General features: G+C 41.0%; 1 protein-coding gene across 1 annotated transcript; it reads right to left on the reverse strand.

Annotated features, from left to right (window-relative positions):
- Positions 1 to 4020: 4020 nt before the first annotated feature.
- On the reverse strand, positions 4021 to 7687 carry LOC149309814 (interleukin-6-like). Its single transcript, XM_089534011.1, has 3 exons — positions 7610 to 7687; positions 5025 to 5171; positions 4021 to 4188 (listed from the first exon to the last, which is right to left on the reverse strand). Exons 1-3 carry the CDS (start codon positions 7685 to 7687, stop codon positions 4021 to 4023), a joined length of 393 nt encoding a protein of 130 aa, XP_089390137.1.
- Between the last annotated feature and the right edge of the window lie 6858 nt (positions 7688 to 14545).

Consider the following 14545-nt stretch of genomic DNA (forward strand, 5'->3'; position numbering starts at 1 on the left):
CCGCCCCCCAGCACTGGGTAACAGCTGGTGCGGAAACACCTTTGAATTTGGGCACTTGGTCTTTAAAAAATTCACCATCACTAGTCCAGGGACATCAGGTGAGGCATATGAAGTGAAAACTTCACCCAGGAGACTGACAGGAGAGGACATTGTGTAGAAATGGGTCAGCCTCAATCTTGCACACTGAATGTAGTCGCTGTGGGAACAATGTTAGTCTGTTCTGTGGAAGAAGACAAACTTTTAGCTGCTTCAAGGCTGATCATTTATTGCTGTTTGACCAAGTGGTCCAATGCTCTAAGATTTGGAATCAGCTGCCTGGGCTTTCTACTGATCAGCAAGTTGATTCTCACAGTAGCAATTGAAAAAAGGCAAAGAATTAGGAATGCATCTGCTATCTCTCCTGAAACAGCAACTTTCTTCTGCAGGAGAGTTTGTAGGAGACTCTTGAAAGAAAAAAGTGCATTTCAGTTGGATCTCCTCCTGTGCTTTATTTCCAATAGTCTTGAAGCTGGTGCAGAAGCCATGCTTTCTTGCTCATTCACAGTGAATTTCATCATGGAGAGTGGTGTGAAGCTGGACATTGTTTGGCATGTTCATTTGGGAATCTGTACATGTATCTTTGCGGACAATGGTAGTTATTGCCCATCCCTTGCAAGAATGTGTCTCTTCTTCTACAAGTTTCCAGGAAGCTGGTCATCTCTTGAATCTACCATCACACCTGAAAACCTTTTCTGCTCTTCCAGCGATGTCTGCCTCTGTGTTGCTTTACATAAGGAATAAGAGAATGGTTGTTAAAACATGCAGGCTAATAGTATCTTCTCAATATGGGCACAGTAATGGTCAATGGCTTCTTGGGTATGTATTGAACTGGGCTTATTATTTTAGGATGAGATAGGCAAGCCTGGTCCTGAGAGTTTCATGAGAGGTCAGTGTTTCCTTGCTGCTGAGAAGCAACTGTGTGGATCTTGGTTCAGTGGGCAAGAAATTGACATTTGACCTTCCCCTTCCCTGTACTGTGAGAGCTATGTGTATATGTGCACATATGCAGCCATAACCTTGCCATTTCAGCTGTTTTCTTGCTGCATTTTGAAATCCCAGAATCAGTAAAACTTACTTGAGTTAACTAAAAAAACCCAATTCTCCACAAGGAAATGCTTCTTACCATACCACATTCCACCATTAATTGTGACATTTCTCACCCAATTTGGACATTTGTGTCAGAGCTTACCCTTTGAGGGAAGTGGTCTGTTGATTAACTAGTGATTCACATTAATCCCCTGGGAGCTTTCTCCATATGTGAAGGACTCCTGACCAACTGAACCATTCCAAGTGGCCACAGAGAAAATTACTTGTTATCCAATAAGTAAGGAGGCACATACTCAACAGTCTTATTGCACCTAATGCTCCAGCTGTCAGGGTAGTGTGCACAAGGTGTATTTTTCTGATAGTCCAAAACACACTGCTGAAATAATCCAGTTTTAGACTGCTTTAACTGACTGGCTCAATGCTAGGCAATCCTGGAAATTGTAGTTTATTGTGGCACCAGAGCTCTCTGACAGAGAAGGCTAAATATCTCACCAAACTACAGTTCTCAGAATTCCCTAGTATTGAGCCAGGGCAGTTAAAGTGGTCTAAAGCTAGATTATTTCTGCAGTGTGATTTGGACCGATAATTATTTTATTCATTTATGTCCTGCCTTTCTCCCAATAATGGGACTCAAGAGAGCCAACAATATAATTAAAAACAACACATTTTAAAAACTACAAAAACTTTGATAGAAATATAAACAAAAAGTTATTTAAAAAGCAATTAATTTATGAAGTTAAAACAGTAAAATTCATTAAAAGATTATGCAAACCATACATCATCACAGTTCAATTGTCTAGGTCTAGGATCAGCAATTCTTAACTATGTCCCATAAGTGAAGGGTAGCGCTAAGAATTTTCCACATATGCGGGTTTCTGGAAGTAGACTTACTTGCATTGAGGGTTACCAGATGTCCTCCTTTTCCAGGACATGCCTTACTTCCAGTCTTCTGTCCAGAAGGAATTTCAAAATGTCCTCCATTTTAAGCATGACTAAGAAGCATGAATTTACATTTATATGAGTGTTTCCAGCTTTTATTTTGTAGTGTCCTCCATTTTGCAGTGCCTTGTCCTCCTTTGTGGTTAGGACATTTGGTCACCCTGGTTGCATTACAAAGAAACAACCTGTGAAATCTCTATTATAAGAAAGGTAGGGGCCTGTTCAACTGGAAATGATCACTTTTCTGTACACAGAATGGGTACCTTCCAGTTGTCGTAATGGTGGTTTCTGAGTTATGTAGGATTGAGAAAGGGTTTGTCACTGTCCTCAGTTTTATTTGGTTGGTTTTTCATGTAGTCAGGGCAGCACATAAACCTGTTGTGCATGTTCTCAGAGATCATTTGAGCAGGATGGTGGCACATTTTGCAGCATTCCAGAAGAGAGTGCTTTCAGATATCGACTGAGTGATTGTCTAGCCTCATGCCTTTGCATGTACTCAGAAAGGGGACCTGGGTTACACACTATAGAACAATGGAATGCTAATGTGTGTTGGCCTGACATGAACCTCACTAGGAGATAGCTGTCTACTCTTCCATGTGGATGAATCACAGACACTACAGAGAAGAACAGGTTGCTCACGTGTAACCGGTTCTTCAAGTAGATATCTGTGTAGATACCTGTGAACTCATAGAGCCCATCCATTGTCCCCCTCACAATCTATTGTCCCTGCCTAAAACATCTAGGTTAGTTGTAGAAAGTTCTAAACTGTTTCATACAGGTGTAGAACAAACCATATCTGTGAGTTCACACATGACCATTCAGAAAGCCAGAGTTACATGTTGTTTACCTGTTCTTTTGTGAAAACAGAATACCATCTTTGGGGGAAATAATGCTAGGGGGGCAAGGCCTCTGCCTAAAAGATCTAATAAATTCAGTGGCCACCGAACAATGAGTACCTATTTTTGCAGGATGGTAGAATGGATCATCCTTGAAGACTAGTTGGAACAATAAACAGAAGAACTCTATACTGATATAATAAGCTTGCAAGGCCTATTCATGGTGCTGGTAGTAACAGCAGCTGTAAGTGCAATTTTGATTACCATTTTCTTCCCACAAAATATGAATCAAGGTTGTTCATAGAATCGTAGAGTTGGAAGACACGACAAGGGCCATGCAGTCCAACCCCTTGCCATGCAGGACCTTTCCATCAAAGCATCCCCATCAGATGGCCATCCAGCCTCTGTTTAAAGACCTCTAAGGAAGGAGACACCACCACGCTCTGAGGAAGGAGTGTGTTCCATTGTTGAACCACCCTTACTGTCAGGAAGTTCTACCTAATGTTGAGGTGGAATCTCTTTTCCTGGAGCTTGCATCCATTGTTCCTGGTCCTAGTCTCTGGAGCAGCAGAAAACAAGCTTGCTCCCTCCCCAATATACCTTCAAACATTTAATGTTCATATCACCTCTTAACCTTCTCTTCTCCAGGCTAAACATCCCCAGCTCCCTAAAGGCTGTTTTTTAAAGGCTTATAAGTAGGAACTACACTTCATGTTTAATATTTTCTAGGATCATTTTGTATGGACAAATGCTAAAAACATCTTGCCCTAACAGCCATTTGGCATCTAAAGTAAATTTAATATGAAGCTTGTACGGGAATGGTAATACAATTCAGTAACACTACCAGGAAATGAGGACACAATATTCTTCTTTAAATAGTTTATAAAATAAAATAGATAAATATTCTTATGTCATATTTTCAAGTTAAATATTCAGTGCACCAAAATCTGTTAGACAGATTCTATTTTAAATTATCACAAAGTTTTCCGAATAAAAATATATAAATTCAATAAATATATTAAATATTATAAATAGATTGGTATATACCCCCTTAAAGAGGAACAGGTTCTCAAAGAGAACAACAATGCCATCTGTTTTACCACAGATATTCTGAGACCTGATGTGCCTGATTTAAAACATTCAGGTAAAAACTGGCCATTCATAGTAGGCGAAAAGCTCTTGCAGTTTTCTCCATAAATGAAGTAAAATCTTGAAGTATGAGGTGCTTGATAACTGTAATATTCCAACCTATTTGTTCACGCAGTTTTGCAGAAATCATATCCTGAGTGACAGGAGGTGGCACAGTTACAGTGTCAGGATCACTGATCTGTTAAGAAAAGAAGGGATAAAAGCTCATTAGTTATAATGCTCTTGGCTGAAAGAATATTGTGTTCTTTGATTGACATATACTCATTTACAGAGAAGAAGACACCAGTGGGTAATATGTTCAGATTACAGAAGCCTTTGCACCCCGAAATGCTAAATACTTTAACTAGATTAAATAGCATCTGGTTTTGTAGATTTGGTGCACCTTAACTACACACACACACACACACACACACACATATATATATATATATATAAAACATTTAATCCTATGTTTGGCATTTGGTAGATCCATCTTCTTGAGGGGAACTGTCTGCTATAGTCAATCACTTTCCAGTTCTTCATATGCCTATCCTTTTCCAGGTAAGTAAAATACATACATTGGTTGGTGTTGGCTCTGTCTCCTTGAGTAGGGATTCTGTTCTGGCTTTTAGTCAGAATTTTAAAGGCACTATCCAAGATGTGGAATCTGTGAGTAGGGGTCAGCATCTTGGATACCTCCTATAAAGTTAGGACTAACCCGGAGCTGATTCCCTTCTCCACTAATATGGAAGCAACTGCTAAATGCATATATCTACTTTTCTAGGGGCTCCAACATGACTCTATAGTCAATGTCCGCTAGAAATCATTGGAAGACCTAGAAATTCCTCGAGAGAATATTTCTCTAGGCATTTTCAGGAGATGTTGCCCAAAGACATGTGCCAGATGACCTAGAGATTCACAGAGAGGTGTTCTCGCAGGTTTAAAAAAATGGATTTTTTATTTACGGCTTTTTAATTTTCATTCATCCTGCACCCCTAAGCACAGCAAATGTGGAGGGCCCACTGTATTACTTACCATTGATTTCAAGTTATCTGCTAGTTGCTGTGTTATTGGCCAAAGAGATCCAGCCCCTTCTTCACTCTTGCTAAAAGTATCATCTATGTATTCCAAGTATGCCCTATATGCATAAAGGCTACTCGAAAGTCTTGTCAAGCATGCCTCCTGAAGTGGAAGAAGGAGAAAAAAATGAAATAATTATTCTTCTGAAACATTATTTGAGCAAAAACATTATTCTTATGATACTGATCAGTTCCGATTTTGCAGTGTGTTCAGTTACAATTAAGTGTAAGGACCCTCAAAAGCCTGAAATAAACAAAAAATTACTTGTGCCTTTCCTAATATATAGATAATTATAAATGTGATGATCCTTGAGAGGGTGTCCTGGGAGTCATAGTATTACTTAGATCTCCCCCGCCCCCAGGGCAGGTCCACTGTTACAAAGAGAGATCCAAGTTTAGAAGTCTCTTCTAGTCTCTGCCCCCCAAAAAACCTTCCATAGTGCTTTATCAGAGCCTAGATGTAGCTATAACAAGTTGCATTTGGGGTAATAGAGCACAATGAAGTTACATTTCAAGAGGAGTGAGTGAAAACCAAATTACAGGGAGACCTTGTTATCCGCTGGGGTTTGGTTCCAGGATCCCCCGTGGATAACAAAATCGGTGGATGCTCAAGTCCCATTAAATATAATGGCATAGCAAAATGGTGTCCCTTATATAAAATGAAAAATCAAGGTTTGCTATTTGGAATTTATCCCCTTTTTAAAAAATTCAAGCTGTGGATGCTTGAATCCGTGGATAAAACCCGTGGATAAGGAGGGCCGACTGTCCTATATTGGTAACTTGCCTACTGGTAACAGGTATGATTTCTACCAGTAGTTACTTTTTAAAGTTGCCTTGAAAGAGGATTTTTAATATATTGCAGAGGTATTTGACAGAGATTTTTCAAATATTGTATCATTTTCTTGTCAACCCTAAGGATTTTTTTCTTTAGAAAAGGTAATAAGCAATGCAGAGAGTTACTTTTAAATACCATAACCAGCAAGAGCAACAGATTACTCTTTAGCCAGAATAAGGAATAATGGAAAGGAATTATTTCTTTTCAAAAAAAGTAATTTTTTATGCTCTGCTGCTTGCTTAACCGGCACTAGAGGAGGCAAGAAAGGGATAGATAAAGGGTGTATTGTCTGAGTCAGTAGAAGCTTTGAATCCACAGGTTTCAAAGCCTTTCTAGTTGGCCAAATGAGGAGTGTCTATTGCACAGGAAGGGCAATTGTTTCAAAGGGAAAGAAAACAGAACAGAAGGGGAAGGAAGACAGCAGTGCTACTAACATTTCAAACTTAAATGCTTAATAGAAAGCTATATATTTCTGTTACAAGTAAATATGTTTCTTGTCTTGCCTTTTGGAATCCTGTATGAGAACATCCATCTTCAGGAGTGATCTTTGGAAGATGGAGATTATTCTGCACCATCATTTCCATGCTGCCTTTGCACACATTTTGCTCCTTACAAAGCTAGGAAAACAAAAGAACATTTCATCGGATTTTTGGTCTGTGATCACCTCAGAACTATATTCTGAACCAACTGTATACATTACACATGATGCAAAACTCTCCATTCACTAAGTGGCAAATCGTTTTTCTAGATGCTTCTAACCTTTTCTATCACACCATCCCCAACTGAAGATGCAGCAATAAGAGCAATACTAGGATTGCTTTAACTTAATGTAAGTGTAGGTTTCCCTGTGTTTTAAGCTTCTCTGTCAAAGTTTGATCTTTTTAAAGGTAGACAGGGTCCTGAAATTTCCCAGGCACCAAAACGAAAGCATGAGGTTTCAGATTTGAGACTTTAACTTTTTTTTCTTTTGCAGAAGGTATTCACGAGTGCTAGGGTTTCAGTTTCAATGTTAATTTCTTTCAGCACTACTAGCCATGCAGACAGCTTCTGGTAAGCGGGGAATCCTTTGCCTGCACTCCCCACAACACAGACAACCAGTATACTGTAGTCAGAAGTGGTATGAAGCCCTGACCTCTTTCTAATCTTCCACCAAAAGAAGATTGGCATCAAACAATGAAGTGCTAGTTCCTGTTTGGAGTGGTCAAGAAGGACTTCACAACAGGAGATGTGTAAATCTCAGCTGGTGTTTCTGAACAATAAATATAGATATGGACCCCAATGGGACACATTAACAGAATTATAACTTCATTTTAATAGATCCTTGTAAAATTCTAAACTAAGGGCTGATGTAAACTTCTCAACCCCATCTTTAATAAAATGTAGTCATATTTGGTGTCAAACCACCCTTAAGGGGTCTTTGGTGTGGCCCACACCCCCGTAGTGACTCTCTTGACAAAGGTCCTGGACTGCTGGGCAGGGAAAGCTTGCAAGGTCCCTTTGGCCTTGGCCCAAAGAAAGGGGATGATGCAGTCCCCATGCAGGGTGACCAGAAGTCTTAACCACAAAGGAGGACAAAGCATCTTAACATGTAGCACATTAAAAAAAATGTATTTGACCTCCTCCCATTTCATACCATACAGAATCATTACTTAAGATTAGGAAGAGGTCAGGAGTACAATGACTTGCACATTGTAATTCCCACATACAGTACTGCTGAATGTCATGTTAATGGCTGTGACACGAACAACTAGTGCAATTAAAATTAGACCTTCAAATACCAACATCGTACGCAAAACCTAAATTTATTTACATATTGATTGTAAAGATTGACTTAAAATGTGATTTTTTAAAAAATAGAACAAGAATAACTTGTTTAAAAAAAATAAAAATTTCAAATTTTAATGTTAAAAAATTCTGGGGCCTCTCCTTTCTCCTCTCACTGAGCTTTGTCACACTCCTGCCATCGCTTAAAGGAGGCCTGCAAAACCTAAGGCCTGGGGGCTACACGCGGCCCACCAAAGGATTTTGGGTGGCCCACAAGGACCTGGAAGAACTTCAAGCCTCCTCTGCCGCTCAGCCTCCTCCTGAGGAGAGGGCCATGTGGAGGAGGACAGGCAAACGCTCACCCTGCAAGGCTCCTCCGCTGCTTTGCTTTCTCCTGAAAAGGCCAGGGGGCAGAGGAAGAAGAGGGGCACATGCTCACCCCCTCATGGCTTCTCTGCTGCTTGCATTCTCCTGAGAAGAAGGCCAGGCAGAGGAGGGGGAGGATGGAATTAATATTAATTAATTAATGTTTAATTAAAACTGATTCATGGCCCGAAGGAGTTCAACCTATTTTAACTTTGGCCCTTACCCACTGCCAAGTTGTGCAGGCCTGTCTGAAAGCATTTGAAAGGGAAGCAGGTAAAGGCCACAGCCTGTTTCTGTCAAGATATTTGGGAAGCAGTGGGGTCACCCTCCCCTTAGGACAGTGAGTCCCAAACTTTAGTCTTCCAGTTGTTTTGAACTTCAGCTCCCAGATGCCCCAGCCAGTTTGGCCAACAATGGTCAGGAATTCTGGGAGCTGAAGTCCAAAACAGCTGGAGGACCAAAGTTTGGGAAGCGCTGCCGTAAGGTGTCACCTGGTGCCTTCCACAGCCCCAGCACCACCCTCATGATGCCACTGCTTCTTAGTGGAATGCCCCCTGGACAGAAGGTACATGTCCGGGAAAAGGAAGATGCCTCAGTCACCCTGCGGTTCCTCCAGGCAAAGAAGGCGATCCACTCACCCGCTCTTTCCACCGGGCTGCTGTGGCCCGGAGCCTCCAGATCAAGCCTTGGCAAGCACGCTTCAGGGCCTCTCCATTGGGCAAAGTTTGGAACAAGGACTCGGAGTCGGAATCTTCCTCTTCTCCAGAAGAATCGCCCAGCGGGAAGGCCTCCAGGAAGAGGGCAATGGCAGCAAAGAAGCAGCCTGGGACAGGCAGAGAGCAGGAGGAAGAGGGAGAAATAAATAAAGTTGGCGTATCTCCACAAGCCAAGAGAGAACCCCCACAAAAAGTAATGACAGTTCATACATGCATTTCTGCTTACAGTGATATAAAGTCCTTTGCGTTTTCAAATTCTCTTCATTCATGTAATTTCTTTTCTTTTTTTAGTTTCAAACCCCTCACCCCCCCCCCATTTGTATATCAACCTTGTAGTTTGGATTTACAGTGGCGCATATGTGTGTATGTGTGTGTGTGTGTATACAGTATATATATATATACACACACACACACACACACACACATACACACACCTACATATATCAAATATATATATATACACACACACATATATACATTTTATATATGTATGTGTATCTATATATACATATATACATGCACACACATATACATTTGATTATATGTATATATACACACACATATATACATTTAATATACATACAAATGTATGTATATATACATATATCAAATGTGTGTGTGTGTATATATATATATATATATATATATATTCATACCTATATCAAATGTGTATATATATATATATATATATATATACACACACATACATATATCAAATGTGTATATATATAGATATGTATATATACATACATACATCAGATGTGTGTATATATATATATATATATATATATGCACACACACATACATAGATCAAACGTATACACACACACACACACACATTTGATATTCTTTGATCTTAATCCTCCAGCTATTGTGGACTTCAGCTCCTTGGAGGTTCCCTGGGCTGCATCCACACTGCGGGGATAATCCGATTTGATCTCGCTTTCATTGCCATGGCTCCATGCTCTGGAATTCTGGGAATGGGAGCTGATTGTAGCCCCAGTGGTGCCAGAACCAACTCCCGTTCTCAGAATCCCAGAGCATGGAGCCATGGCAGTGAAAGCAGTGCCAAACCGGGTTATCTTCTGCCAAAGTTGCTTCCAACTTACAGGCTGCGAGAAGGCAGCGCATGATGGTGCTGGTCTGCTGGGGAGAGGGCTGCGGGGCTGCTGCTGCTGGCTCTTCTTGCCTGGCGGGGCTGGGAGGCTGCTGAGTCGGAGGGCATCGCTGGACCTTATTTATTGGAGAGGGCCACTTGCTGCTCGGAAAATCCCGGGTGATGAAAAGTGGCGCCGCGTGTGCCTCCCTCCAGCCCTTTCTCAAAGCCTCCTCCTGGCCCTGACCCTGAGGAAGAAGGAGGAGGAGGACCCAGGCTGCTCTGCTGGGAAGTCAGCTGCTGAGGTCACCGGCCAAGGAGTTGCACAGGGCTGGACTGGGAGTCACTGGGAACACAGCCAGGCCTGATGGGGGTGTGTGTCTCAAATGAAAAGGCTGGGGAATCCTGGGAACTGTCATTTTCTGAGACAGTCAGCCTTCTCTTTCAGACTCCAGTCCCCAGGATTCCCTAGTTAAAGCAGTCTCAAACTGGATCATTTGCCCAGTGTGTTTTGGATTTATAAATCCAACCCAACCATACATTTATTTCATTTGGAAGGACACCCCTTTAGTGGTTCCCAAACTTTGGTCTCCCAGGTGTTTTGGACTTCAACTCCCAGGTGCCCCAGACAGCTTGGCCAACGGCCAAGAAACCTGGGAGCCGAAGTCCAAAACATCTGGAGAAGCCAAGTTTGGGGATCCCTGTCATATAATCCTATTTTGACCCCACTGGGAGCAGCAAGGAACAATCTTCACAGTCATTGAACAGCAGTTGGGAAGAGATCAGCTTCATGTCGTTTGACTAAAGTTAGGGAATCACTCCTCTAGTATTTTGTGGGTTTTTTCAGGCTATGTGTCCATGTTCCAGAAGAGTTTATTCCAGATGTTTTGCCAGCATCTGTGGCTGGTATCTTCAGAGGATGCTGGCATGGAAAAGACCCAACTCTCTTCCAGGCCAGCATTCTCTGAAGATGCCAGCCACAGATGCAGGAAGAAACTCCTCTAGAACATGGACACATAGCCCAAAAACCCCACAAAATAATATGGATGCCAACCATCAAAGCCTTCGACTTCACACTCATCTAGTGTTTCTCAGACTTTGGTTCTCCAGGTGTTTTGGACTTCAGCTCCCAGAAACCCTGACTGCTGGCCAAGCTGGCTGGGGCTTCTGGGAGTTGAAGTCCAAAACAGCTGGGAGACCAAAGTTTGGGAATCACTAAAGGAGTGTGGAGGAGAAAGAACTGAGGACCTTACCCCCCATCCCAATAAATGAGATAAAAATGGTCATTTCTCTTGGGAAAATGGCTTGGTCAGCAGTCAGGGATTCTGGGAGCTGAAGTCCAAAACACCTGGAGGACCAGAGTTTGAGAAACACTAGATGAGTGTGAAGTTGAAAGCTTTGATGGCCGGCATCCATAGTTTTTTCCAATCCTGGACGCACACTTAGGTGGGAATAAACATCAGTGAGGAGGAAAATGGGTTGGATTTATAGGTCCAAAACACACTGCGGAAATAATCCAGTTTGAGAGTGCTTTAACCGCCCCGGCTCAGTGCTAAGGAATCCTGGGAATTGTAGTTTATTGTGACACCAGAACTCTCTGAAAGAGAAGGCTCAATGTCTCACAAAATGATAGTTCCCAGGTAGCCCTAGTATTGAGCCAGGGCCGTTAAAGCGGTCTCAAACTGGATTGTTTCTGCAGTGTGTTTTGGACCATAATCTACTTTTCTATCAAAGGAAGGAGAAAGCTTTCAACTATAATTAAAACAACAACAACAATGACAACATCAAATAAATATTAAAAAGTTATAATTCTCAAACAATTAAAGTATATCATTTAATGTGATGATTTGTTATTTTCCCAAACATATTGCAATGGGGACAAATTTGTCCAAGGTCCCTAAGTGAATACTGGATGGACTAATATTGTGTGGTATGGATTCCACAGGGCTCTGGAATGTGTTTTGGTGTGCAAGCCCTTCTTACACACGTTGTTGTTGTTGCTGCTGCTGTGTGCCTGCAAGTCATTTCTGCCTTATGATAACTCTAAGGCAAACCTATTATGGGGTTTTCTTGGCATGATTTGTTCAGAGGTGGTTTGCCATTCTCTTCCCTTGAAGCAGAGAGCGTGTGACTTGCCCACGTTCACCCAGTGAGTTTCATGGCAAACAGGGAATCAAACCATGGTCTCCAGAGTTGTAGCCTGACACTCAAACCACTACACCACACTATCCCTCCTTTACATACATCAAGCCTGCACTCTCCCTGGAAGCTAAGATTAATAAATTGTGGGTTTTGTATTTTGGCCACATCATGAGTTAAAATGAATCAATAGAAAATGCTAGGAAAGGTGGAGAGCAGCAGAAAAAGAGGAAGACCACATGCTGAGTGGATAGACTTGGTTAGGTATAACACAGGCATGAGCCTGCAGGACCTGAGTAGATGTTGAGGACAGGGGAGTATCCACACTGCAGAAATAATCCCGTTTGACACCACTTTAACTGCAATGGCTTGATGCTATGGAATTGCTCTGTTGTCACAACAAACTACACTTCCCTAAATTCCATACAACTGAATCATGGTTGTTAAAGTGGTGTCAAACCAGATTATTTTTGCAGTGCAGATGCAGTGCTGGAAATGTCTCATCCACAGGGTCCATGAGTCGAGGTTGAGTCAAGGGCAGTTGCTAATAAACAAAACAGGTCAATAGACACCACATGAATCAGGTGATAGTTAATTTATTTAAGGCTAGAATCTCTTTTCTTGGTAGTACTGGTGTTCACCCTAATTTGAATTTGGACTAGCAGGGACTCTCACAGATTGCCTTGCTTGTGGTTTTGAGCTCATGTGTATTGAATCTGATACTACTAAATCATAGGTATGAAACAGAGGATATGCTCTGTGTTTTCACTGTAGTCATGTGTATGAAGTCACATGTGTGGGTCGGTACAGAATTAATAAAGCTATAGGAAAGTACTATCAATGCCAAGAATTGGTTACATGCTGCTTGACGGACACATTAAATTTCCAAAAGATGTCCTTTCTTTGAAATGTACAGTTTTTAGCAAGACTGAAATATGAATTCCTCTTACTCGTTTGGTGCTATGTTAAAATAACTTCTAGACCTCATTCCCACTACCTTTTAAATTGGATCGTGGATCATTTGAACCAGTTCAAACAACCCTGGTTCCCACTTAATCTGAATCGCTGAAGTGATTCCAAGAGGGGGGCCATGCTCTAGACCCATCTAACTTGCATCTTTTTTATGCTGATTTTTTCCGTTTCTTTTTCAATAAACCGATCCCGCGCAAGTGTGAACCACAAGCAGATTGGGATTGATTCAAATTTCCCCTTCAGCTGGCTGGAAGCAAATCATTTTGAATCAATTCATTCGTGAATGGGAACCACAAGTGGGTTATTTTGGTGCCAGAAAATGATAGAAAATGCAGTCGGGGCAAGTATAGTGTAAAGCACAATCCAATGTTGAATCGATCCATCGATTTGGGTCGCACACTGATTTATCTGTAAGTGGGAAAGAGGCCCTAGTTTTAAAAGTAGAAGTCCTATTTCCCTTAGGGCTTTTTGTCCTGTCTTTCTTCAATGAACTCAAGGAGTGTAGTATTTTATTTTATTTTATTTTATTTTATTTTATTTTATTTTATTTTATTTTATTTTATTTTTTATTTATTTATTTATTTATTTATTTATTTATTTATTTATTTATTGGCACAGCTCTTTCCAACCATGCAAAGTAAGTCTGGCTGAGAGGCAGCGACTGATCCCAAGTCACATACAGTGAGCTTCATACTTCAGCAGGGACCAAATCTCAATCCTATACATCAACCATTATACCACATTGACTCTTCAATTCACAATGGTCAAGAATGATTTTTTTTTTTGTTAGTTTACTACAGGTCTTCACAGACAACATCAGGAAACCATACTTGTCCTATATTGGATGGGTTTGGGCAAGTCCTTATCTCTCAGCCCAAGGCTACAGCTCTCACAAGGGCCTGCTCTCATCCTGTGTTATCTTGGGATTATGATACTCGTACCATGGCCATTGATATTTTCACCAATAGTCTGAGTGAAATGGGAGAGGTGGGGAGTCTTCATCCCACTATTTCCGTCTCAAACCCATGAACTGCTGGTAGATACTTGTTCTGATGTGAGCCTCTCATTTGTTTGCACATTTAAGGTGCGAATCAAGCTGTGCTTGAAATGTTCTTCATTTCACCATGAAATACATGGATTCTACTCATCGGAATTCAGCATTCTGAACCTGCAGCTACACTACAGCATTAACTTTAAGCTAGTTATTGTTGTGGTTTTTAATGTTTGTAATTTTTATCTTGTTTTTAAAAATTTGTTGTATTTGTTTGAGATTTTATAATGTAGATACTGTTGTAAATTGTACATTGTTAGTACTCTTGTTGTAACCCGCTTTGATCTCCCTGGAAAAGCGTGCTATAAATAAACATTATTATTATTATTATTATTATTATTATTATTAGTTTGACACCACTTTAATTGCCATGTCTCAATGTGATGAATTCTGGGCTCAAGAATCATAGAATAACAGAGTTGGAAGAGACCACAAGGGCCACCCAGTCCAACCCCCTGTCATTGAGGAAATCTCCATCAAATCATACCCGACAAATGGCCATCCAGCCTCTGCTTAAAGACCTCTAAAGAAGGAGACT

This window comes from Sceloporus occidentalis, unplaced genomic scaffold, assembly GCF_023333645.1.
Source record: "Sceloporus occidentalis isolate IW3139 unplaced genomic scaffold, rSceOcc1.0.p SCAF_7, whole genome shotgun sequence".
Lineage (NCBI taxonomy): Eukaryota > Metazoa > Chordata > Lepidosauria > Squamata > Phrynosomatidae > Sceloporus > Sceloporus occidentalis.